We start from the raw sequence: 22,769 nt of genomic DNA on the forward strand, positions 1-22,769 counted from the left end.
ATGTAAGTTTTAGAACTGAGTCTTTTTAAGACTGCTTTGAGAGCAAATATGTCACTGCACAGCTGATACACTTTTTTGTTTCTTTTAATGAAAAAATTATCCAGCTTTGACTCCATCTCCTTTTATGAGTGGGAGAACCTGAAGATGTTCTCATCTTCTCATAAGGGGAATGAAAAGACTGGGATCATTATTAATCTCTAGCATATATTACTCACATAAGCCAGCCAAAGGTGAGTTTCTACAACAACAGAGAAAGTACTTTGTGAATTGAAACATTTAAAAATTTGCTACAGTTTATACAGGTGCAATAATATATTGTCCAAAAGAGGACTGATGTTTTCCAAGTTAGGTAGCATCACATTAGATCACCGTTGGGTATGTATTTCCTTTTTATCTGAGTTGTTTTATTGGTAATAGCTAAGCTGTGTATATTACCTACGAGGGCCTTATAAAACACCAATATGTGAGCAGAGAAATGGAAATGAAAAAAATAAAAAAGAAACCGAACTTCTCCCTAAAAGCAGGAAACAAGTTTACAGTATTAGCCAATGTATGATTGGAAGATATTCAAATATTGTGACAACGAAGACATCGTGAATCTTTGTAGAACAGAGTAACGTTAAGATAGGAAAAAATATTAATGAAACTTGCAGCTGCGTGTGGAACAAACAGAAATCGAACGCATCAAAATCGAAGCGGGGCAGGGGGGAAACTTCTGCAGGAGCCAGAAGCTGCTGGACTGTTTTTCTAAACTGTAATTAAAGACTTTCAAATGGCTACCAGATTTTGAGATATTCTCTTCCCACCTTTATGTGCATGTATTTATGGATGTGTTGCAATTAGGGCAAGCTGTGCAGTACAAAATTCTCAGTAATGTTGTAAGTGTTCAGTCATTATTTTCCATCAGGGAGTCAGCCATCTTTCTCAGAGTACTTACCTGGGAGTTTTCCACAGAATGTAAGTTGGAGTGCTTTTCTGACACCTCACCTTCTAGGTCTCTTCCTTCTCTCTCAAAGTTAAATAGAGAGGAGAGTTCTCTTAAGTTTCCCTAGTTGTATAAGGATGTGGTGTGGGTAGTCAGGAGAAGAGTCTGTGCAGTTGTTTCTCTTATTCTTTCACTGTTACCACCCAGCACGTTATCAAGGAAGCATGGTGTGAGGTCAGCTTTAGTTCCTGCTCTTTTAGAGAGGTGAGGCCCTGACTGATTAACAGTGTAATGCAAATTGTAACATTTTTTTCAAAAAACACCGGTGTGTATGCTGAAGGATATTTCCCTCCTAGGAGATATTTTGTTTTCTTTTTTGTCTAGTGCAGGGTAAATGTAATTGCTTGTAGCTAGACCCCCGAGGAAAGGAGGTGACTGAGATGTGTTGACTGTTATCCCACTTTGGAAATCTTGCTTTTTCTTTTGGGGTTCAGGTTAAGCAGTTGGCTATATTGTCTCATATGTGAGTTGCTAAAGCCTTTTTTAAGCTGTCTTCTCTCCACAGTTAGAGCTGAAGAGAATGGAGTGGACACCAATCAAGGGGACAGGCCTTCAGACCGTGGGAAACGTGGCCGTGGGAGAGGTGAGATGGTGGCATTGGTGTGGGACTGTTTTCACTTCCTGAAATGGAACTCCCATCTGTTTTAGTTAAAAACTGTTTTTTAAGCATTTGTTAGTTGTTCTTTGATTCCATAAACACTTCAGCCACCTTTAATTTAGGTTCCTTCACCCCACCCCCCTTTTCGTTATTTGGTCTCAGGATGACTTAAAAAAAAAAATAGACACCTTTATGGTAATTTCATGTGTGCTTTAGCTGGTGTGCTTTGGCTTTGGAGAGCTGCTTTCCCAGATCGAATACTGCCAGCCTGCTGTCACGGGAAGTGTACCTCAAGATGTACCTTGACAGCAGGAGAGTACAAGATTCATCTGTAGGGCTCTTGGGGAGGGATTTGATGTGTACTCGTGCATTTTCTTTGGGATGGGTGTCATTGTCAGGATTACCATCTTTTTTCAGTATCCTATTAGAGAGCGTTGGCCGACCTAGAGGCTTTTTTGTGAGAGAGGGAAATGGTGTGGAAGAGTTGATAAGGAGAGCTGTGGAAAGAGAATAATATAGGAAGGCATAGATACAATTCAGGTTGTATTCTACAGAAGAGATAGGAAAGATATTGATTATGGATTTGATGTGGAATCAGGGGGTGCTTAGTCAGTTTGGATTTTCACAGGGTTGAGTGGAAAGAGGCTTGTTTTTCTTAGAGGAAGGTAAATGGTTATTCTAGGTGCTGTACAGATTGTAAGGGGAAGGGGCTGTTAAATGAGTTAAAGTGGTAACGTGCACAGCAGAGCTCATTAGTTGTTGGTGTGTTAACACTATAAATAGATGCACTTTAAAGATTTCAGTGTTTGTTTTAGAAAATAATTCTTAGTACTCAACTTTGAAGTTAAAGGTAGGATTTTCTTTCGGTTGTCGGGTATAAATTAAGTATGTTCCAGAGGTTACTTTAGAGCTCAGTCTATTTTTTGAGTTTTAACTTTAGGAACCAAAATGCACTGTTTTCACTGTTAGCGCTGTAGCTCTCTAGATAAATATCATATGTCTCAAGCCAAGGCACTTAATCATCAATCTCAAACTGACATATCTTACTGAAGAAACAGGAAGAACTTCAACCAATTTCTCTTCACTGTGTTAGCCTATATAGTATTTCTGTATCTGCCTACCAAATATTGTAGACTGTACATCTCTGTGAACAAAGTATCTTGATGAAGTGTTCTCAGCTGTCTGTGATAAACACTTTGAACAGCTCCTGGATCATTATATTACAAGTGTTTGTGTTCTATGGCAGGAAATACCTAATTTAATTTCATAATGTCAGCCGTTGAAATCTACAGGGAATTGTGTAAAGCTTTTTAATTCACTTCTCTATGTTTCAGGAACCCATGACCTTCTTTCTTTGGATATTAGTAGGAATTAAAAAAAAAAAAAAAGTGTCTTGCTTATTTGTTTAGTTGTCTTTTTTGCTGTTGTACAGAATAGTCAAATACAGGTATAAAATTCTTCAGCTGAACGTAAAGTGGTGATCACCACAGAACCCTTTCTTTAGAAATGTTTCATGCTCCGCATGTGTGTGTTTAGGAATGTATGCATCAGAGATAAAATTAGGAGACAGTTAATATCTGAACAGTGCGCTCTTGTCTCTCTATTTTAAGCTTTCTTCTCAGGCTGGAATAATCTTACTGGCTGCTTTCTAGGGGACAGTTTGTTGGGCCATCATGTTATTGCCTCATTGCAGAGCCACCTAATTTAAAGAAATGTAGCATGCACTGAAAAAAGCAGAAATGGGATTGACTGTGGCGATAGTGTGCTATTTAGCAGGAAAAACGCTTGATACTGAGAATTTCAGCCTTAGTGCTCTAGACACTAGCTTCGTTATGCGGTACATCTTCTGAACAACTGTATGACAGTCCTTGCAACTTTATAGGATAATAGGTTTACAGTGTACAACCAACGCTAGTTGCTGGCGTGCAAGAGATCAGGGGGTTGAAGTAGATACGTGTTGTTGCCTGATTGATAGAAAGCACAGGCACATCACTGGGTGTGTTTCAGGACACATCCCAGCTGGAATTGCTCTGTTCCTCAGCCCTTAATCTCTACTTGCTAAACAGAGGCTGTAGACTTTGATTTAGAAAGGAGTTTTTGTTTTTAACGATGGCCTTCCTGTCTTTCATTTTCAGAACTGGATTTCTTGAATGAACTTTAATTTAGCCATAAAAAATACTGTAGTGATGATTGATAGTAATTGCATCAAAGTGGTTATACTTGTGCGTCAGTGTTGCAATGGATCATAACCATCTCAAGTGGAATCTAATGAAGGAAGTATGGAGAAAGATGTTTATAATATAATCTTCAGTTCTAAAAACATTTCCTTTTTTGTGTTTATGCATAACATTTATGTTAATTTTAATCATCTGCATTTACAGACGCAGTTTTTCTTCTGCTGCCATTTTTTTACTGTTCCCACAGCTTCAATTTTAAGTGCGGGTTTGGTTCTCCCACTGTCCTCCACCCTATCTTGGAAAAGATGTGGTAGAACTAGAAAAGGCTTGTAAAGGTAATGGAAAAATTACAGTTATGGCAGGTGAGGAATAAGTAGATTAGGACTTCTCAGCCGTTTAAAGAGAAGGCTGAGTGGGTGTGTCCGGGGGAACGTGCACTCTGCTTTCAGCTCCTATACTCTTCCCTAGACGTGTAATTGACGGTAGCTAATAATGGGATAGCAGGTAAATGAACTTTGGGTCTTGATTCAGCATAGAAGCTGTTAGGTTCATGGATAGCAGTTAGCTTGGTTTGCAAAGTGAAAACGTATTTGTCTGTTTTGCTTCTGTTCTTAAACTCCGTCCTTCTTCTCTTCACCTTCTTCCAGAGCAATGTATGCGTGACAAAAGTGTCGATGCTGACAGGGAATTTTTTTCTAGCAAAATAGAAACAAAAATGAAAGGAAAAACACTAAGTTTTAATTTTAGACCTCAGCTACTTGACAAGGAGCCTTTCAAAAACTCTCTTTCTGGATGCATAAGGAAGTAGAGCGGCTTGCTGTTTTTGTACATTTCTGACTAGTGCAGCAAGTCTGCTTGTGTTCTGTGCTGTATTTAACTTTTTTAGACAAAAAGTATCCTATCCTTGGGAAAAAAAAAAAAGGAGCTTCTGTAACCAAAATTGCATGTCTAGACATTTTTTTGTTTTAAAAGCTTAGGACAGTTGGCACGTAATATATTTTGGATTTGCTTTGCCAGAGCTAGTAAGGATGTTAGTTTTTCTAAAATGTGAATGTAGAGCAGACCTTCTAGAGGTCACAAGCTGAGGTCTGTTTAGTTTTGCTGTAGTTGGTTCTGCTTTAGTTAAGAGGCTGTGTTTCATTAATTTTTTTTGTTGTTTTTGAGATTAACCAGAACTTTGCTTTAGCAGAAATGATTTTTTTTCTTTTGAATATGATTTCAGAGTTGAAAGAGATTTCTGTGCATGCTGTGCAGTTGAAAATGGTTATTGGAGTACATGCAGTGTATAAAATTGATCCAGTATTTTTAGTTTTGCAACAACTAATAAGACAAAAGTGATCTGAGTTAATAAATGTAACTTCAGTGTTTATTTGGGTAGCACAGAATACCTAGAATATAAATTTTCTGTACTTAGCCTTGTTATCTGTTCACAAGTTTTAAACCTCTGTTATCTCAGCTTCTAGGAGAGTGGCTGGCTCCTCATTTTCAGAACATAGACTAAGACTGTTCAATTAAATGTGTGTGTAGTCTGAGATAAATACAAATCTAGGGTGTTGCCTGCTTTTCCAGTTTGCATTTCCTTTTCGTTTCAGCTATTCATAGGCCTCTTTCTTAACCTTAAGGTCTCTTTGTCTGTTTAAACCTCTCAGTGCGAAAATCTTAGTTTTGAAATAAAGCGTATGTGTAGAAGTGGAAGGATTTAGGTCTGCAAGTTAAGCTAACTGGATTTTCCATGAAATAGGCTATTAAGTTATTAGGATAGTCCCATTCAAGTTGTGGTACTACACATTTATCTTGTACTCCTGTGTAGAGTTTCTGTTTTAGGGGAAGGAACGTTCATGATCAGATGAACAGTTCTTTCCATGCATGTATTGAACCAGAGTTAAGACTTTATTGTATGATTGAGTGTCCTGAACTCCTGATGGGTTTTCCTGGCAACAGAAAACATGTGGCTGTGTTAACTTCTGTAGCATTTATGAGAGCAAATAAAAATGTAAATTGAACAAGTGATAGCTAATGTGAGTTTGCTCACCTGAGTGAGAGAAAGAGAGAGATCTTGGAGAGCAGGAAAAAAAAACCAAAACAGAATCGACTTTAATCTTAGCTCCTCATTCCTGATTTCCTTACTCATTTTACAGAAATGAGTAAGCAGTACTTTACTTGATATTTTAGGCTGCTGCTTGTGGGTCTAAGTGTAAGGGAATGTGAAGGAATGTTATGAGGGGTTATAACAGGCAGGGCAGTAATCTTATTCTTTGCGCGATGTCTCTGTTGTTTGATTTTGTTCTCAATGTGCTGATTAATTGTAGGAAAACCCATTCCTGTAGTCTCAGTTGAAGATTTAATGAGCTACTGTCAAATCGCTTTTTCTCTTTTTGTGGGCAGATAAAAATATTGACAGAAGAATTGCTGATTGTGAATTACCACAGTAAAAAAAAAATTTTTTTGAAACATTGATCATTATGATATATTTCCGAGTAAGCTATAGATACAGATCTTTTTCAAGTACTGTTAAGGCTATGTTTTTGTTTAGCATAAGCTAGCGTTACTGCTGGAATTGGTCCTGTCTGTCCCCTGGTGCCTTTAGACTGTATTGGAGCATTGATCTAAGTTTAAAACTAACCTAGCCAAAAAAAAAAAAAAAAGTGGTTGCTCTTAACCCAAGGAAGTTCAATGATCTGGTTGGCTGCACAGTAGCAAGGGACAGCAGGTTTACCTGATTTCTGGTGGCTTATACTGGCTTAAGGGTGATTGGTTTGCTAGCATTTAACAAACAGTGAACTCGTTCAGAGAGTTGATCTGGCAGTAAACCAATCATTTTATTTTCCAGCGGTAGTTTAGCACTCACTCACTGGTCGTCAGTGCGGAGAAGAGGGCAGAACTTGTGATTGCAGATGAGAATGACCTCCATTTTAGTAGCTCTGATTTAGATGGATTTAAGCTACTGTGGAACTGCGTGCTCAGACTTTGTTTCCCTGCTCTTGAATTTCTGCAGCAAGTGCCATTTGCTTGCTGACCTTTTAGTCACTGTTAAAAAAAAAAAGTACTAAAAATCTGCAGATACAGGATGGGAATTTGCAGTTGTTTCATGACTTTAACTTCTCTGTAGGCTGTAAGACTGTGCTGCTAAGATTTTTAAGGCCATGTTTTAATTTTATCGTCAGAAGAATAACTCTCTCAGCATGAGAATTTTAGAGTATATTAGTGACCTAGTTGCATTAAAGAGAATAACAGCCCTTCCCACTGGAGCCTTGTGTCATGATTATGATCATGAGATTTCCTGTCCAAGTTAAGTTAGTCTTTCAGTAGCGAGTACTCACTGCCCCATGTTTTGGCTTTGTTCTTCAGGAGCTTCTTTTCTAGCTTGGAATTTAGTGCTTTCTGTAACCCCACTGGTGTGGTACTTCCCTTTAGTTTTCATTGGGATGCTTTTTGTTGCGCTTACTCATTAAATTAAAGGAATTGCACTTTGACTTTTCTGTCAAAACCATTGACACAGCTTTATGAAGTTAAGGGAGTCCATTTGAAATTCAGGTTCTGCTAACTTTACTATTAACTTTCAAAGTGATCTTGTGTGGGCAAGTCCTTGCTATTAGTCTTCTAGGACTGTGTATGGAACTTCATGAACAGCCTTATTTCTTTTATAGTCAAAATACACTCAAACTGCTAGAGGTCTTTATTGCTGCTTTTAGCCACTAGTTTACTGTGCCTGTGCTGGTAGACAGAAATTGGCTAGTGACACTGAAACAGCATCTTACATATACCTCTCTGGCTAAAACTTGATCTTCTGTTTACTGTGCTAAGGTTATTTTTTCAGACTTTGGGCACTGGGAAGACTTAGGTCCTCTTCTAAAAACCATTTGTACTTTCATGCTAACTATTCCAGCTAATATTTCTGTACCTAATGTCTGCTTCACTCATATATTTCTGCTCAGCTGTTTCTGTGGTTTACATCTCCTAATCTGTTTTATAGCTGAGCTTTGCTCAGAAAAATGGTGGCCTGTATTCTGCCCATCATTAATAAATGGTGCTTAATGCTCTATTGATAGCTGCAGCCACTGATACCATGTTGTCTCCACCAGAAGCTTAGACTTGCAGATAGTCTATAAAGAAGTAGATTTATTATGTAGATAGCTTCTGTACTGTACCCAAGTAAACTTGTTTAGCCAGTTCTACTTTTTAAAATTATTTACTGGGGAGAATGGGAATCTAGAGTGCACTGACTTCTATCTTCTGTGTGTCTGAGTGTTGCTACCCTGTTATGCCACAGATCAGCTTCCCGGAATGGAGATTTCAGATGGGTGAGGGAGAAGAGAACTAAGGCTAGAGTAGGTCGGCTGGACTAGGAAGGCTCAGACTGGGTTAGAATTGGGTGGGTACAGTGGGGTTTGGGGCTGTGATGTTCATGGCAGAATGAAGTACGCGTCTCCGCACCTGGGCTGGGTGAAGAGGGGTGGTGATTGCTGGGCCTGAGCTGCACCTATTGTTACCTCCTTTTTAACTTCTGTCCTCTTGACAACCAATTGTGAAAAGGAGAGCAAAGAGGGAAAAATTGTAGAAAGGGGCAGGCCTGGCCTGACGTCAGACCTTCGTTCTTGTGTGTTCTTGTCCCACTGAAACGCTGTGTTGCTGGATGGGAATCCTTCCTCTGTGGAGTCACAGAGTCACAGTTGTCATCCTGCATACAAATATAAGTAGACCGTTTCATCTAAACGAGGGTAAAGCTATCCTCCTATTTCAATGCTTTTGAGAAGTCCTTAAAATGTAGGTAGTAGACACTTAGTCCTTCAGAAATGTCTTTTTAAACTTGCACAGTGAACTAGGGCAAGAGTAAGAATGAGTGGTGAGGAGAAGGAAAGGAAGGTCATTAAACTAGGAATTCTTAAGCTGTTTTTACCATGTCCTGGAGCTAATGCCCTTATTCAGTTAAGCTGGCTCCCTAAAAACAAGGGGTAATTTTGATCCCAATTCAAACTCTCCATACTAGATAATTCTGATGTTTGGATAAGCGATGTTCTGGTGATTAAAAATGATAACATGTGTGTTCTGGTAAACTTGTAGTTGCTTGCTGACTTGCAACTACTGCATAATTTTGTCATTAAAGTAATCATTACTTTGCTTTCTGTGTACAGCTCTTGACCTGCTCCTGTTCTGTAATGCAAAATGATATATATATATATTTTTTTACCTCAAAAAACAAAAAATACCAAACCAAAACTACCCCACAAAAATGGCAAGCTGGAATAGCCTCAGATATTGATAGCATAGAAAGGGAAAAAGATCTGTGTAGAAATATACTGCACCTAAGAAATAGTTTCTAAAAATTTATGCAGAGATGTGCTTTATGGATGGTTAAATAATGCAAAAATTCTAAGGCCTCATGGGCACTATGCGGCATACAAAAATAAAGCCGTTCACTGTAGCAAGAAGCTTTTAAACTGAGGCTGCTATAAAAATTGGAGGCGGCGGGGAAGTAATTTGTTGTGGTTAAACAGAAACTAATGTTTTTGTGGGGTGATAAGGGAGTGGTCTGAATCATTTGAATTGGTTAATTTTCATGCCAGTAACTAGAATTGAGGGGTAAAAGCAAGTGTGGTAGCAGCTTGGAGAATGTGCAGGAGGTAGGGGTAGACAGGGAGTCTGAGTGAGAGAAAGAAACAAATGGAATTTTGACACTTGTCTTAGTTGGAAAAATCCAGGAGTGAGAAGTTGTTCCTTGGGAGATCGGGGTACGCATGTAGGCTGGGATTTTAGGGCCTTGTAGCCCAGAGTGAGAAATGGGAGACAAAAATTTTTGTATAATATCTGATAATTTAACAACGGCGGTGTCACATATTAGTTTGGGATGAGGCTTTAGTTAAGTCCTTCTCTTAGTGTTTGAGCTTCTACTTCACTAGATATAGAAAAAGATACCAAAAGTTTCAAGTCCTACTGAAACATATATCCTAATTTTCTGCTTCAATCATAGCATTTGCTAATGTGCCAGACTAGCAATTGGGTCCTTCTCTGCTCTTGCTGTTAAATGGTGTTTTCTCTCCTAGGCTTTGGACGTGGCAGAGGGAGAGGAGCGGGGAGGTTTTCAGCCCAAGGCATGGGGTAAGAAACATGCAGAGCACAGATCTTGGGGAGGATCAAACACAGTGGCAATATTAATCGCCACTGGATCTATTAATAACTCTGTACGTATGGTAAAGTAATATGGTTGCAAAAATTTACAGATCTGTTAGATGACGGATGGAATATTTTTGTCTAAAGCCTATATTTATAACTAGACACACCTATACAAACCTAATGTAAGTTCATGTGTCAAATGTAACTCAGTTGTATCTACCAGTAACAGTCACATTGAGTTATTATGTTTCACAGGTGCCTAGGAGGCTGGAAGTTCTCCGTGATGCTTATAGTCCTAGGTTAATTAAAGAAGAGATTTGTTCCAGTGTCATGTAGAACATGCAGATCCTAACTAAGACCAGAAACACTAGTGATTATGAACTTTCCCTTCTTTTTGAGGTTTCATGCTTTAAGGTGTTTGGACATGCGTATACCCTAATACAGAATCAAAAGAAGTTACTTAGCAGCTCTAAGGATTTTTCAGTTCTGTCAAAAGAATTTGCTTCAGAGAAGCAGTGTAGCCTCCACTATATTTATTTACTCAGTGGTTGCTCCCAGTGACATTTCATGTAATACCAGTAGTTTCATGATGAACGGAAGGCTCGTTCTAGCTCTCTAATAAGCCTTCTTGTTCACACTTCTATCTTATGAAGTGAAAAGTGTTTTTTCTTCAGAAATCCTTTGTCATCTTTTAGCTGCCATCTGTGTTTTTGGATTGGTTTCAGGAGTGCTTCTGAAATAATCTTACCAATGTTCCAACTGTTGTCCTGCCTAAGTCTGGTGCTCTGAAAGTCCATAATTCTGGTTTCTCATCAGTCAGTTGCCTGCTGAGAAACTGTCACCTGAGAGACCCTTAACGTTTTGCCCATAAACTAATGCCTTAGGAGAATGGGAGGAGTAGGTATGCTGCCACTGCTTTTTCAGGAATTCCTGTTTTTGTTCAGTTTCTCTACAGTAGTTTTTTTTTTTTTTGTCTCCTGACTTTTTTTTTCTTCTTCCTTTTTTTTTTCCTTTTTCCTTTTTTTTAATCAGTGACTGCTCATAGAAGAAAAAATTCTTTTAAAAACCAGTGACTAAAATAAATATATGTGGAAATCAGGATGTTAAATCTAATACGACTTCAGCTAAAAATCATCACACTTATGTTCATTGAATGACCCATGTGTTCTCTTCCATTTCTTAACTTTTAAAACTCTAGGACATTTAACCCTGCAGACTATACGGAGTCTTCTGCCACTGATGGCTTTGGGACAAAATCTGAGATTTGGGAGACTGGTCAGAATGATGCAGATGATGGAACTGGTAAGATGTTTCAAGAAGTGGAAGGATTGGAATGAAGACCTGTAGCAAATTACAGTTAAAATAACATTCTGTTAGTGTTAACTTCTAAAAATGTGAAAACATCTCACCTGGCAGAGATATTAGTTCATTTTTGTAGGTTACTGCTACTGACGTGCTGAGCTTGCGCTCTAGCCCCAGTGACTCTCTGGTTAAATGAGGGGAAAGCAATTTTCAATTCTTTTGTTTGTTTAATATTAATCCCATGAGAGAAAAAGGGATTCATAGGTTTATTGGAAGAACCTTATGTGTGAAGAATTGTTTAGATCTCCTAAGTGCTGCTTAAGATCTCACCCAATGTGATTTAGGAGCGTAATACCACTGAAAGTGATTGTCCACAGATATTGAGTAATAGGGTCTGAATGACTAAGTAAACATCTAAAAACTATTTGTAAATATGAATCTGCACAGTGACACTGAGATGTATTTGGAAGTCTCACCTATATACACTATAGAAATGTGAGGATGTGAGTCTCTGGGATGGAAGAGATGGAGTTCCAAGATCTGCCACCTTTGAAGAGAAGATGTATTAGCTAAAGCACGAGCAGGCACTTGAACAGAGGCCAAAAGAACCGTCTGCCTGTCTGAAGATGGAGGCAGCTGTGTGCTTCTATATGAAGTTTCAAGGGTGAAATATGGAGTCCTAGCTAAAGGCAGCAGACCACAGTAGTCTGAAAAGGAACCACTTAACAGTGGTCTCATGTGGTGACTCAGAAATGAAGAATGTGACCTGCTTGTCTGTGAATTGGGAGAACAACTGGATAGATTGCTGCCTCCCATACTCTGTGACAGCAGATGAAGATAAAGGAAAGCCGGTGTCAGGATGGAGAAATCGTGTTTTGTTGTCCATACTTGGGAACCAAGTGATAAGATAGACTGCTTTTCTCCTTACCCCCCAAATAAAGGATCACTTTTCTGATCTCTTCATCAGCTGCTGAAGCCTGCTGAAATGATTTTTCACAGTCCTTTTTGAGTCAAGTGCAGAAGGAAAAGACTGAGACTGGAGGCCAGTGTGTGACTTAGGTGGAATATTTCAGCTTCTTTGAGCCCTACAATGAACCTTTTGAGATGCGCCTTTCTAAACTTCATAAAAGCTGTTCTTCAATTACCAGAGAAGACGACAACAGGCTCAGAGTTTAGGAGGCCTGATTAGGTAGTTGTCTCGGCACTCTTGAATGCCTTGTAGTCCAGTGTGGCAGAGTGGCCCTGAGTACGTTAATGGCTATTGAAAAGGAGATCTTTTGCCAAATCTGGCATCTTTCCAAGGCATTACCTTTGAAGTGACATGTGTTATAGTGAACAAAAGTGTGCCTTTTATTCTCGCTCGTGTTAGTTTTTCAAATAAGTTTATCAGATAATGAGTTAGAAGGATACCTAATGAGTTGAAAATTCCTCCACGAATACCGATACTGATGTTTGCTCTATGGCAGTGGGGGGGCAAAGCATTGTTACAAGTATTACAGAAGCAATGAGGTTAACTGGCTGAAGAAAGAAGAGATACAACAAAGGCATAAGGGCACTGGAACAGAGGTGTAAAAAATTTATCAGTCGGTTATTAGTGGACACAACTTTAGGACTGTGCTTTACAAACCACTTTTGCTTATGCTCCGTTTCCCAAGTGAACCTGAATGTTTGTGACTCTTGCTGACCACTATGTGTAGCCTTCATATGCCTGCCCTGTTGCAGCCTCTGTTGCCTCTTCTGGTATGCATTTCCTCAGACTTTATTAACAGAACCATTCTGCCTAGGAATAGGAGTAGTTGGCTGTGGCTAAACTGATATCCTTGAGAGTATGAATGTGTGCCTACATGGGGGGTTTGCTGCAGAATAATTAGGCTGGTGGAAATTCAAAGTGCAGTAGTTAATGGGTGGATGTTCTTTTTGGATGCCGAATACCTTTTTGCTGTTAGGGCCTATGCATGTCCCTTAAAAGTGCGCTGGTTTTTGATAAAGCAACTTATGGAGTTTGTACAAAGTTGCTAAGCGTGGTATGGAGAGGAACGTGTGAGAAAGCATTCTGGAGTTTTCCCTAGCCTCCAGGCCTGGTCAGATTGAGTCTTAAGGGAACGAATGTGCATTTGTCTACATGGGGAATTTTCTGCAGAATAATGTGTTTGGTGGAAATTTAAAGCAGACTAGTTAATGTGTGAATGTGCTATTTGAATGCTTAAGTACCTTTTTCCTGTTAATCTTGCTTTCAGTGAAAATGGAAAAGACACCATGACTGATGAAACAAACATATCTGTATGCATCAATATAGGGAAAGAGTTTTATTGTAGAGTGTTTTTGCCTTAGATATGCCCTAAGAACATCAGAAACAAGTCCCTAAACCAACCGGAAGAGATTTGTTTAAAAATAATAGGCTTTAACATTCAGTTATTCAGTGTTATCCAAGTGGGAAGCACTTTCAGCCTTGGAATGGAAAGCATCTTTGATGGTCTTTGGTCTTTAGAGAGGAGGCTGCAGCTTTAAAGCAGAAGAGGGAGTGCTGGGAAGGAGGTGGGGCAGGAAGAGGGAAATAGAGGTGGGGGGAAGGAGTGGCAGACAAGTGTGGGGCTGGAAGCAGATTGTACAAAAGAACTGCTGATTTGGTTTGTTAATAACAAATACTAGTTTTTAATTACTTTTTGTCCTTTTTGGTTGCAACGCTGCTACGCTAGTTGTAAATCAACAGTCCCAGTAATAAAGAAGTTACCAATGTAGAGTTGCCAAAGATGTGAATGAGGAGGGATATGTACGTATGGAAATTCATACAGCCTGCAGTAGGATATTGAAGGGTGTCAAATAAAAGTATACACAGAAGGACAGGATGGAAATCCTTCTTTACTCCCCGTTGCCCAGCCTTATTTCTTCTTTCATCTGTAAAGAAACAAACCAAATTAGAGTACTGTACCTACAGGAGTTGGAGAATTAGTGTCTTTCATTTGCAGTTACATTAAAAAGGAGGTACTAGGCGACTATCTTGACAAACTGTAAACTAGTTATCCATACTGAAATGTTTTCTGAAGACGTCACTCAAATTGGAACTCTGTGCAGTTCAGAATATTTCATAAATATTCCCTCCCTAAGTTAGTGCTTGGAGATGACCAACTTCAAAATTTTCTTTAAAACAAAACACAAAAGTTTGTTTCCGAAATTTGTTTGCGCTCTTGTGTTCTCTGAAAACGCTCTAGAACACCTCATCCTGAATTGTTGCAGATGCCAGAAGAATTACAGTAGGCTGAATGAAAAGTGTTTCTAGATGGGTCATTGTGAATTCCATAGAAAAGCTAGCTGGTTCTGTGGGGCTAAAATTTAGTGTAGCTGGTTGGAATAAAAGGAGAGGAAAGGGTGAAATCTGGCTGATAGAATTTAAGTGCAACTTTATCCAAATAATTTAGCATTAGTTTCCCTAAATCTAAATTTTTACAGTAGAAACGTACAGTTGCAAGACAGGGGACAGATGGGAGGAAACAAAATGATCCAGCCACTTCCAAAAAGGAATAAACTTGAACACTGTGTTTGATATTTTTCAACAGGCATGCAGAGTGTTCATTCTTTGCCTTCTTCATAATATGCAAGGCAGTGGGAGATCCTGAACAACAGTTTGCGTCTGTTTTTATAACAGAAGTTATGACAGAGGTGGTCACTTTTCAAATCAGATTATAAGAATGTGTATTGCATTCTAATAATTTACTATACCTCTACTTTGATATTATTTCATAAATTAAACAGTAAACTTGATTTCCTATTAGCTTGATTATGAGCAGCCTTAAATGACTTTGAATAATGACAAACAAGAAAAAAAATTATAGCGTATCTGTCAAAAGGAGGCAGAAGGGAATTGTGTAGCTTGGAAGCTGTAAGTAGTTGTTTTTTTTAGGATTGCTATAGAAGTTGGAAGAAACATTTTAAGGAAACCTTCAGATTACTCCATTACTGTAGATATAATTAACAAGAATAAGAGTAGTACGTAAGTTTGGAATAGACCAAACTAAAATGATCTCAGGGGGATAATATGGGGGATATGTATGGGGGGTAATTCAAAAGAGGGAAAAAATCCCAAAGGTGTCATAGGAAGTGAGGAATTGTAGGAAGGTAGTTAAGCTGTCCTGAGAATATATAGAATGGTTTGTCTTTATGACTCTCTATGGACAAATTATTTTAGGTTTACAGAAGAAAAAAAAAAAAAAAAAAGGAAATGATCGTAGGTGGAAGTGTCTAGGTTGAAGTTGATATGACAAACATACTTGGAAATAGAAAACATACTTTTACTGGAAAGCAAAGAACTGATAAATGTCTGTCAAGACCTGGGGGTAAAGGTATGGAAGAGAATAAATGGGCTTGCAATAAAGCCAAGGTGGGTTTTGGACAAAAAGGAAATTGTTGTTCTTGTGGCAAGATCAGACTTGGAATCCTTTAAGTATCAGGAAGAGGTTAGCAAATTGGATTTAGTTCAGAGGAGAATAGCAAAACAATTGAGGCTGGAAGGATTGTCTTTAGAAGCTAGAGTGTGGATAAGCTGTACTAATAAACTTAGCAACCTGGGTAAACTAATGAAAGGGTACAGGGCTGCATTCAGTATTTGAGAAGAGTAAAAAGAGAAATGCTGTCAAAAGTAGGAGCAATGGATAAACCTTGAAACTGAATGACAGGAAGATGTTCCAGATATGACTCTAAACAGATCCAATCCGCCAAAGGTGGCGGGGGATCTTCAGGAGTTAGCCTTGTTTTGTCTAGGGTTCCTTTGTATTTGTTTTAACAGACTCAGAGTCTCATTGTTAGAGTTCTGGCACCAACATGAAGTTTGTCTTCTCCAGAGACTGGCCTTGCTCTGACAACTTTAAGAGATATATGATGAATAGGACAAATGTGAGGATGTATTCCTTTAAGGAAGCAATGACAGAGGAAGTGATCCTGTGCTTGTCAGGAGATGGGAAGGAAAATCAGCTATTTCCCTAGTTAATAGTACAGCTCATTTGGCTCTTCCTCCTTTCCAAAATATCTGTGGAAATGTGTGGGTTTGCCTAGAAATTTGAGGCATGGTAGTTATATCTGAGCAGGCCAGAATTACTATTATTTTTTTAACGTGCCTCAATATTTTGCAGTGTGTAGAAAACTCCTAGTTAGGGGCTGTTTGGTGTAATGTGAGCAAGAAAATGTATTTCAGGCAATTTTATATTGCTCCACAGAGCCAACACAGAGTGGATGTTACCATGCTCAGGACCTGCCAAATAATTTTGGATTCCAAGGTATAATATACGCCTCCCCTCTCCCCTCTATGTGTATCTCTTTGTGGTAGGCCTTTTGAGTTCACTGGATTAGTGCCGTTCATCCTTACTCTGGCCTCGATGCTGCTTTGCAAAATGTACAAAAGAATGCGCCAATTTACCGATTGGATTAGCACCGACTGGATTTGATGCTGTCTTCAGGGGGCTTTGTTTCTAAATGAAGTTGTTTCCAAGGGTTCCTAGTTAAATAAAAAGATATGGTTAAAGTTGTACTGCTTTTGTACTTGATCAAAGGTGATGGTATCAGAAATTTTGCTGCTGGTGTTTTCTTTGCTTGTGGTTACAGAGTTTAAATGAAAGCTCTGGGTCTTGCTGGGATGACCTTACTTCTGCTTATACTGGTAGACAAGGCCTTCAGACCATTTGTTTCTCTTGCATGTCCGTTTCTGCTGCTGCCTCTGGAAGGGATCAGTGTTTTTAATAAGTCTTTAGACTTATTTCCTGTAGTCTTACCAGTGCTGCATGTTGTAGTCGGCATGCTGCGCTCCACTGTTTGCCAAATCAGTTCTGCCACAAGTTACAGGAAGCGGTGTCTTGCAGTTACAGTGGCAGCTCACTGACTTTTCTGGTGCTGCTGTCTGGATTATATAAGTTTCCAAAAAAAATTGCTCTGTCGGGGGAAGGGAATGGGGTGGTTCTGCCCTGGGAAGAGGGTTAGCACTTTGGAAAGGAGCATCTAGAGGCAGAGCTAGGGTCTCAAATTTAAGTATGTCCAAATTTAAGTTGGATTATAGAAGTCAGAGCATGTTTTCTGGTTGTGTTTTGATTAGACTCTGGACTGGATCTTGAAGATCCAATAGAAGGATTGAGTAACCCCTCACTGTCATTGTGGAGGGGTATACAGGGGAAGTTCTTGCCTGTGTTTGGTGTTGATCCCTCTTGTTGCAGACATGTTCATCCAAGCTGTGTCTGGTACCATACTGGCTGAAATCATAGATAAAGCTAAAGTTTAAAACAAACGAACAAACAAAAAACTTCCAACATTTTAAATCTGCAGACCAATTTTCAAGAGCTTCATGTGTTTCCACCCACCATCCTCCTTCCTTTGTATTCCACTAATAACAACAACAGGGGGGCTTTTAATGCAGGAAGGTTGAAATACAATGTTGTGCTTTTAGCTTTTAACTGGTTTTCTTTCCCTCCCCAAATTACAATAGGAGCTTGGAAAAATTCAATAGAAGAATGGACAGCAGAAGACTGGAATGAAGATGTAAGTGTACCTCATTGGACAGACAGCATTCATTGTTTACCCTTTTCAGAGTCTGTGTGTTGTCTTCACAATTTAAATGTTCTAAATAGTACTTTACTGTATGTATGCAATGATACTTCTTAGCATGTTTCTCCGTAATTCTTATTTAAAACGGTATATATCTAGGTAATCTTACTTTCTGAATAAAACTGAATTAGGAAATATTCATTTATTCTGCTGGGTGGACTATTAATGTATAATAACATTTTAAGTTGTGTCCCAAATTAAGTATTAACCAGTTATAGTTCTCTGCTCTTTAACACTGATGAGTGTTAATTGCATACTTTCCCCTAATACTGCGTAGAGATTTAAAGCCATAATATCACAAGATTTTTATGCAATTTGTTTTAAGTGCTAAAGCTTACTGTCAAGTTTAAACCCATCATTTGATCTGTTTGGTTGAAATATGTATAGTTATTTCAATCAGTACTCATGACGTACAGAACATTGAAAAGGGAGCTAGTAGTATGATGTGTTTCATCACGATGTGTTGTCTAAAGTACTAGAACAATCTTTATTCTAGTTCTTTAACAGGCTTAACTTATCTTCGTGTCTGCAAAATACTTGGCATATGTTATTTATTATTTAAATGTTTGTGATTTTTAAGTTGTCATTCAGTCTACTGCATCAAACGACTGTGCTTAAGCAGGTTAGAGAGCAAAGCACGTAACAAGGAAGTATGGAAAGGAAATGTGTGAATGGGTTGTGTAACAGAGACAAAAACTCTGTCCTTAGCTGTTAAGGAGGATGTGTGTTTGGAGGAAATCAAATGAACTCCAAAATGTTACTTATTTTCAGTTCTTCTGTATCAGTTAAAGATGCCAGCTTTTGATGCTAGTTTTAAATCTGTCCTCTGTTTCTGCAATGTATGCTGGTGGTGATAAGGATAGTGAAATATCTGGCTTTGTTTCTGTACCCTGTTTCATGTTGGTACAATACAGCATTTATAGTACAGGAGGGATGTTGAGCAATGCTGACTATGGATAGATTTATTCAGTTGGTTTTTAATTATTAGACCTGGGTAATTTGCACATGAATTTTAAATGAGCAGCGAATGAAATCTCTAGCTTGTCATTGATTTTTATTAATTTTGGAATGCTAGAAAAATCCCTGAAACCTAGAGGAAAGCAGTTGATGTGCTAATGCTCAGAAAGAGTGAATGAAATGGAGAGCTGGGGGGGGGAAAAAAAAGCCCCAAACCTTTTTGGGGAAAACGAAGGAAAAATTGATTTATCTAATTTAAAAAATAGAAGTGTGGGAATACAGTTTGTGCCACTAAATGGAGTTTTATGGAAAACAGGTCCTTCTTGAATAAACCTGTTCTTGATCTTTAAGTTATGAATTAATTATGATAATAGGATACATCCTCCTAAGAGATTTGATCTTGTCTTTTGTTTTGTTTTTTTTTTAAACTGTGTGATATCACAAAGCGTACTAGTAGATTAAGATCTAATTCGCAAATTTCAGCAAATAGTCTTTTACACGAGGATCCTTACTGAATGTGGGCGTTTCTAGGAGGACTGCACAGGAATGCAGCCTTAGGCCAGATGCCATCTAGTGTCTTTATCAATGATTTGGAAGTAAATATAAAATCACTGCTAGATAAAATGTGTGGGAAATGCAGAAGTTATTGGAATGGCAAATAAAAGTAAGTTTGTCATGCAGAGAAATCTGGAACTTTTGCTAGACTCGACCTGCTCTAGTGAAGAGTGCTTTGATATAGCCAAGTGTATATTCCTTTTATAGGAACAAGGAGCACAAGGCAGACTTCTAGGACAAGGGCCTGTATTTTGGAAACCAGCAGCTGAAAAATTTCAGGGTTATAGGGTAGAATGGAAAAAAAAAGAGCAGGTCAGCCTGATCTCCTAAAGGGGGAGAATACTTTGGCAAAAATAGCTGTTGTAGTCTTTTTGCGCATAGGTACTCCTGGTATGCTTCCCTCTTCCCTAATCATTCTTGATTGATATTTTTGTATTTGGACTCTGCTGAACGTGATTCTGAGGTACTACAATCAGTTATTCATTGCTTTTACAAAACCGAAGTTGTGGAAAATAGCTGAGAATTATTTGCTGATGAAAAAGGTGTTTTAGAGTGAGATTTTAAGTTTCGTTGGCATAGTTTACAGAAATAAACGTGAAACATTTACTTTATTAGAATATAATGGATTCTGTTTTTAACTGGCAGAATCTAGCAGAAAAGGCATAATATGAACCTGTGGATGGAAAATGTGTAATTATACACAATGTGCAATTCAACAAACAATTCTAACAATGAACTATTGAAATACTGAAATGACCAAGGGAGCTGACATATTTACTGTCTGCACATGAAGACCAGGTGCTTTTCTGAAGAGTGTTTTTGGTTAAATGTATTGTTTTCTAGTCAGGTGTAAGTTACCAAGTTAAGCAGGTGGGTGAAGTTTAATATTTTTTGACCTGGGAAGGATTAGATTTTGTGATCTAATAATGCGGTCTGGAATTTCTCTTTACTAAAGTACTGAGTATTGAACAAGTATAGCTGGTTGTCAGCATGCCGTTAAATAGTGAAAAACTACTTGCAGTTAGAAATAGGAGGTTGTTTTTGTTAAAGAGAGATTCAGGGTATGGACAGTGAAGGACCAGATACGTTTTGAGGTAATACAGACAGCTCTGTGTTTTCCTATTGAATTTGTGATCGTTTTCTCCTATAAAGAAAACAAAGTTTAACTGCTGAACCTGTCAACAGAGGAGAAATAGAGTTCATATAAATTGCTGAAAAGTGGATGAAGGCAAACGTTTCCTGAACAATATTGGTAGTCATGTTTTTTATTTGAAACAACAGCAATACTTTAAAAATATTGAAAGTATACTTTAGTTGGTGTGTTTCTTTTACCAGGAAGCAGTATGAAAACTTGTTTTTAATTTCTTTAACTTCAGTACCTCATATCGATGAGGTTTTGTTGTTTCTAATGTGTTGGTGTTGATTTTTATCAGGATGCTTGAGTATATTTTGGCCTGTCCTCATCCCAAATCAACTGGCCATAGGAGATGGTAGCTGGTTGTTAAGTATGTTGTCCGCATGGTGACTGGGGACGGATTTTATCATAGGAACAGGAGCTGAAATACATAGGTATGCCGATGCCTAAGTGAAAGATTGAAGTATAACGTATGGTTAGCCTAACCGGTTTTGTCAGGGGAAGATAGTACTACTTCTAAGAAACAGCAGCTACATCTGTGTAACAAAAAAAAACCTTTCAGCTGCTACATTTGTTATGCATTCTGACAAATGCCATAATCCCAGCAGACTTTTAACTTAGTTGCTTGATTTGAGCTTGTGGTGGTTAGTTTGCCACAGCCTGTAGCTTAAACATGAACATTAGCAGAGCCAATAGCTGGAGTCTTGGGAGTTACTTTGTATGCCAGTTTATTTGAAGAAAAAGTTTTCTCCCTTGTACTTAGAGCATGCTTTTGGGTTGTCACAAACTTCCTCGGTCTCCTTGCTTTGCTTAGTTTTCAGGGTTCATCAGTGCTTTGGCCACAGTTGGTCTTACTCTGGGTTAAGTGGGTGTGAGAAACTGTTGACGTTACAAAGAATTTAATATTTAACTACAGGGCTGCAGACTATAGGCTGCCACTCTGCCATTAGCTGACCTCCTTGAACCATATAATGCAGGAATCTCATAGTGCTGTAAATACTACCGTGCTACTTGTTCTAAAATAACACATAAGGTGGAAAAAGGACTGAGCAACAGAGGAAAAGCCCTTTTTTTAATCACAAATATACCTGAGCTGAGATTTCTTTCTTAATTTTGGTCAGTACACAGAGTATTGTGGAAGTGCAGCAGTGTTCACACTGCAGAGAGCTGGAATCTGTTCCAGGGAGCTGAGATTAAACTGTGTATTGGCAGCAGGGAACGGGAAGGAAATGGAGGGAGGAGCTGTGGCGAATTTCATTTTTTCATGACACAGTGTTGCACATAGGTGGATGCTAGCAGAGTACACGAACTATTTCCCTTGCCTGTCGGTTTACTCCTGTTTATGTAACAGGGCTTGAACTTTGCCTCGAGTCCTAAGCGATTGCTCCCAGCCCTACTGTGTCGTGCTTGAATCAAGCGTTCCATAGGAGAACCCCAGTCAAATGAATACATTCGGTTATATATGTGCTTTCAGTGGAGTGTGCTTTCGTGGGATGGCAGATGAAATTGGCTCATGTCCTTGATGTCCTTTAAGATGGGCTGCTACCAGTATATACAATTAAAAATGCGTAATTTCCTGCAAGAGCTGTATTCAAATGTCACATTCTAATGGGATTCTTTGTAACTGTTTGAATAGGTCAGTTATTCTTTAGTTTAAATATAGAGTTATACCAATGTAGTTAAGGGTGACTTTGAGCAAATTTAATTTAAAATATGAGCACTACATATGCATATTTTTATCTTGTTAAACCTAACCTGTATTGGTTTAAGAGCTATTCTAATTATAAATGTTCTTGTCAATAGAAGTGAATTAGCACTAGGAAGTTGCAGCTGTTTAACTCAATTTTTCAGACAAGCTGTTTAAAAACCAAGAAACCCTCCCAAAAATGCCCCAAGCTCCCCACAACCAATATCTGTGCAAGTTACTCTTGTCTTTATTGCATCAGAATGGTGATGTGAGCTGAAAGGTAAAACAAAGGTATAGATGAAATGAGTGACCGAGAATGGTTCAGGGCGTTAGGCTTCTGCAACAGGATTTGTCAGAACTCTGCTGCTGAAGTCCTAAATTATGTCTATACAAACTATCTTTACACTGATGATATACCTGCTGTCACATTATGTAGTTTCTGCTAGTATAATCTTCACGTAAGCAAGCTTGCCCAAACTGACGTGGTTGTACTGCTGTATTCAATAAATTAAATTTCGTGACGTTTTGGTTAAATTGATACATGATTCTGTGGAAAATGATTTATTTAAGTTGAACTAAGTTTTCTTGGCTTTTAGAGGGAGCCGCAGCATGACTGGTTGTAGTGGTAGTCTGACATTACTGTTATCTGAAAGTATGTGACCAAGATGGAATTTCTGCAG

At 38.5% G+C, this 22,769-nt stretch overlaps 1 protein-coding gene across 31 annotated transcripts in view; it reads left to right on the top strand.

Moving 5' to 3' along the window:
- LOC104151998 (ubiquitin-associated protein 2) overlaps positions 1 to 22,769 on the top strand; it is a 243,845-nt gene that overhangs the window by 33,975 nt on the left and 187,101 nt on the right. For 10 of the 31 annotated variants that reach the window (XR_011137548.1, XM_068926022.1, XM_068926028.1 and 7 more), the window contains exons 6-10: positions 1,491 to 1,568; positions 9,802 to 9,856; positions 11,070 to 11,173; positions 16,381 to 16,440; positions 17,637 to 17,689. Coding sequence is in view for 29 of the 31 variants with exons in the window: in XM_068926022.1 (XP_068782123.1) it covers positions 1,491 to 1,568; positions 9,802 to 9,856; positions 11,070 to 11,173; positions 16,381 to 16,440; positions 17,637 to 17,689 (350 nt within the window). In the remaining 2 variants the exon portion in view is untranslated. Of the gene's footprint in view, positions 1 to 85; positions 231 to 1,490; positions 1,569 to 9,801; positions 9,857 to 11,069; positions 11,174 to 16,380; positions 16,441 to 17,636; positions 17,690 to 22,769 lie in introns of those variants that run through there. The other 21 variants (XR_011137549.1, XM_068926030.1, XM_068926037.1 and 18 more) reach the window with 4 other exon arrangements.

This window comes from Struthio camelus, chromosome W, assembly GCF_040807025.1.
Source record: "Struthio camelus isolate bStrCam1 chromosome W, bStrCam1.hap1, whole genome shotgun sequence".
Taxonomy (NCBI): domain Eukaryota; kingdom Metazoa; phylum Chordata; class Aves; order Struthioniformes; family Struthionidae; genus Struthio; species Struthio camelus.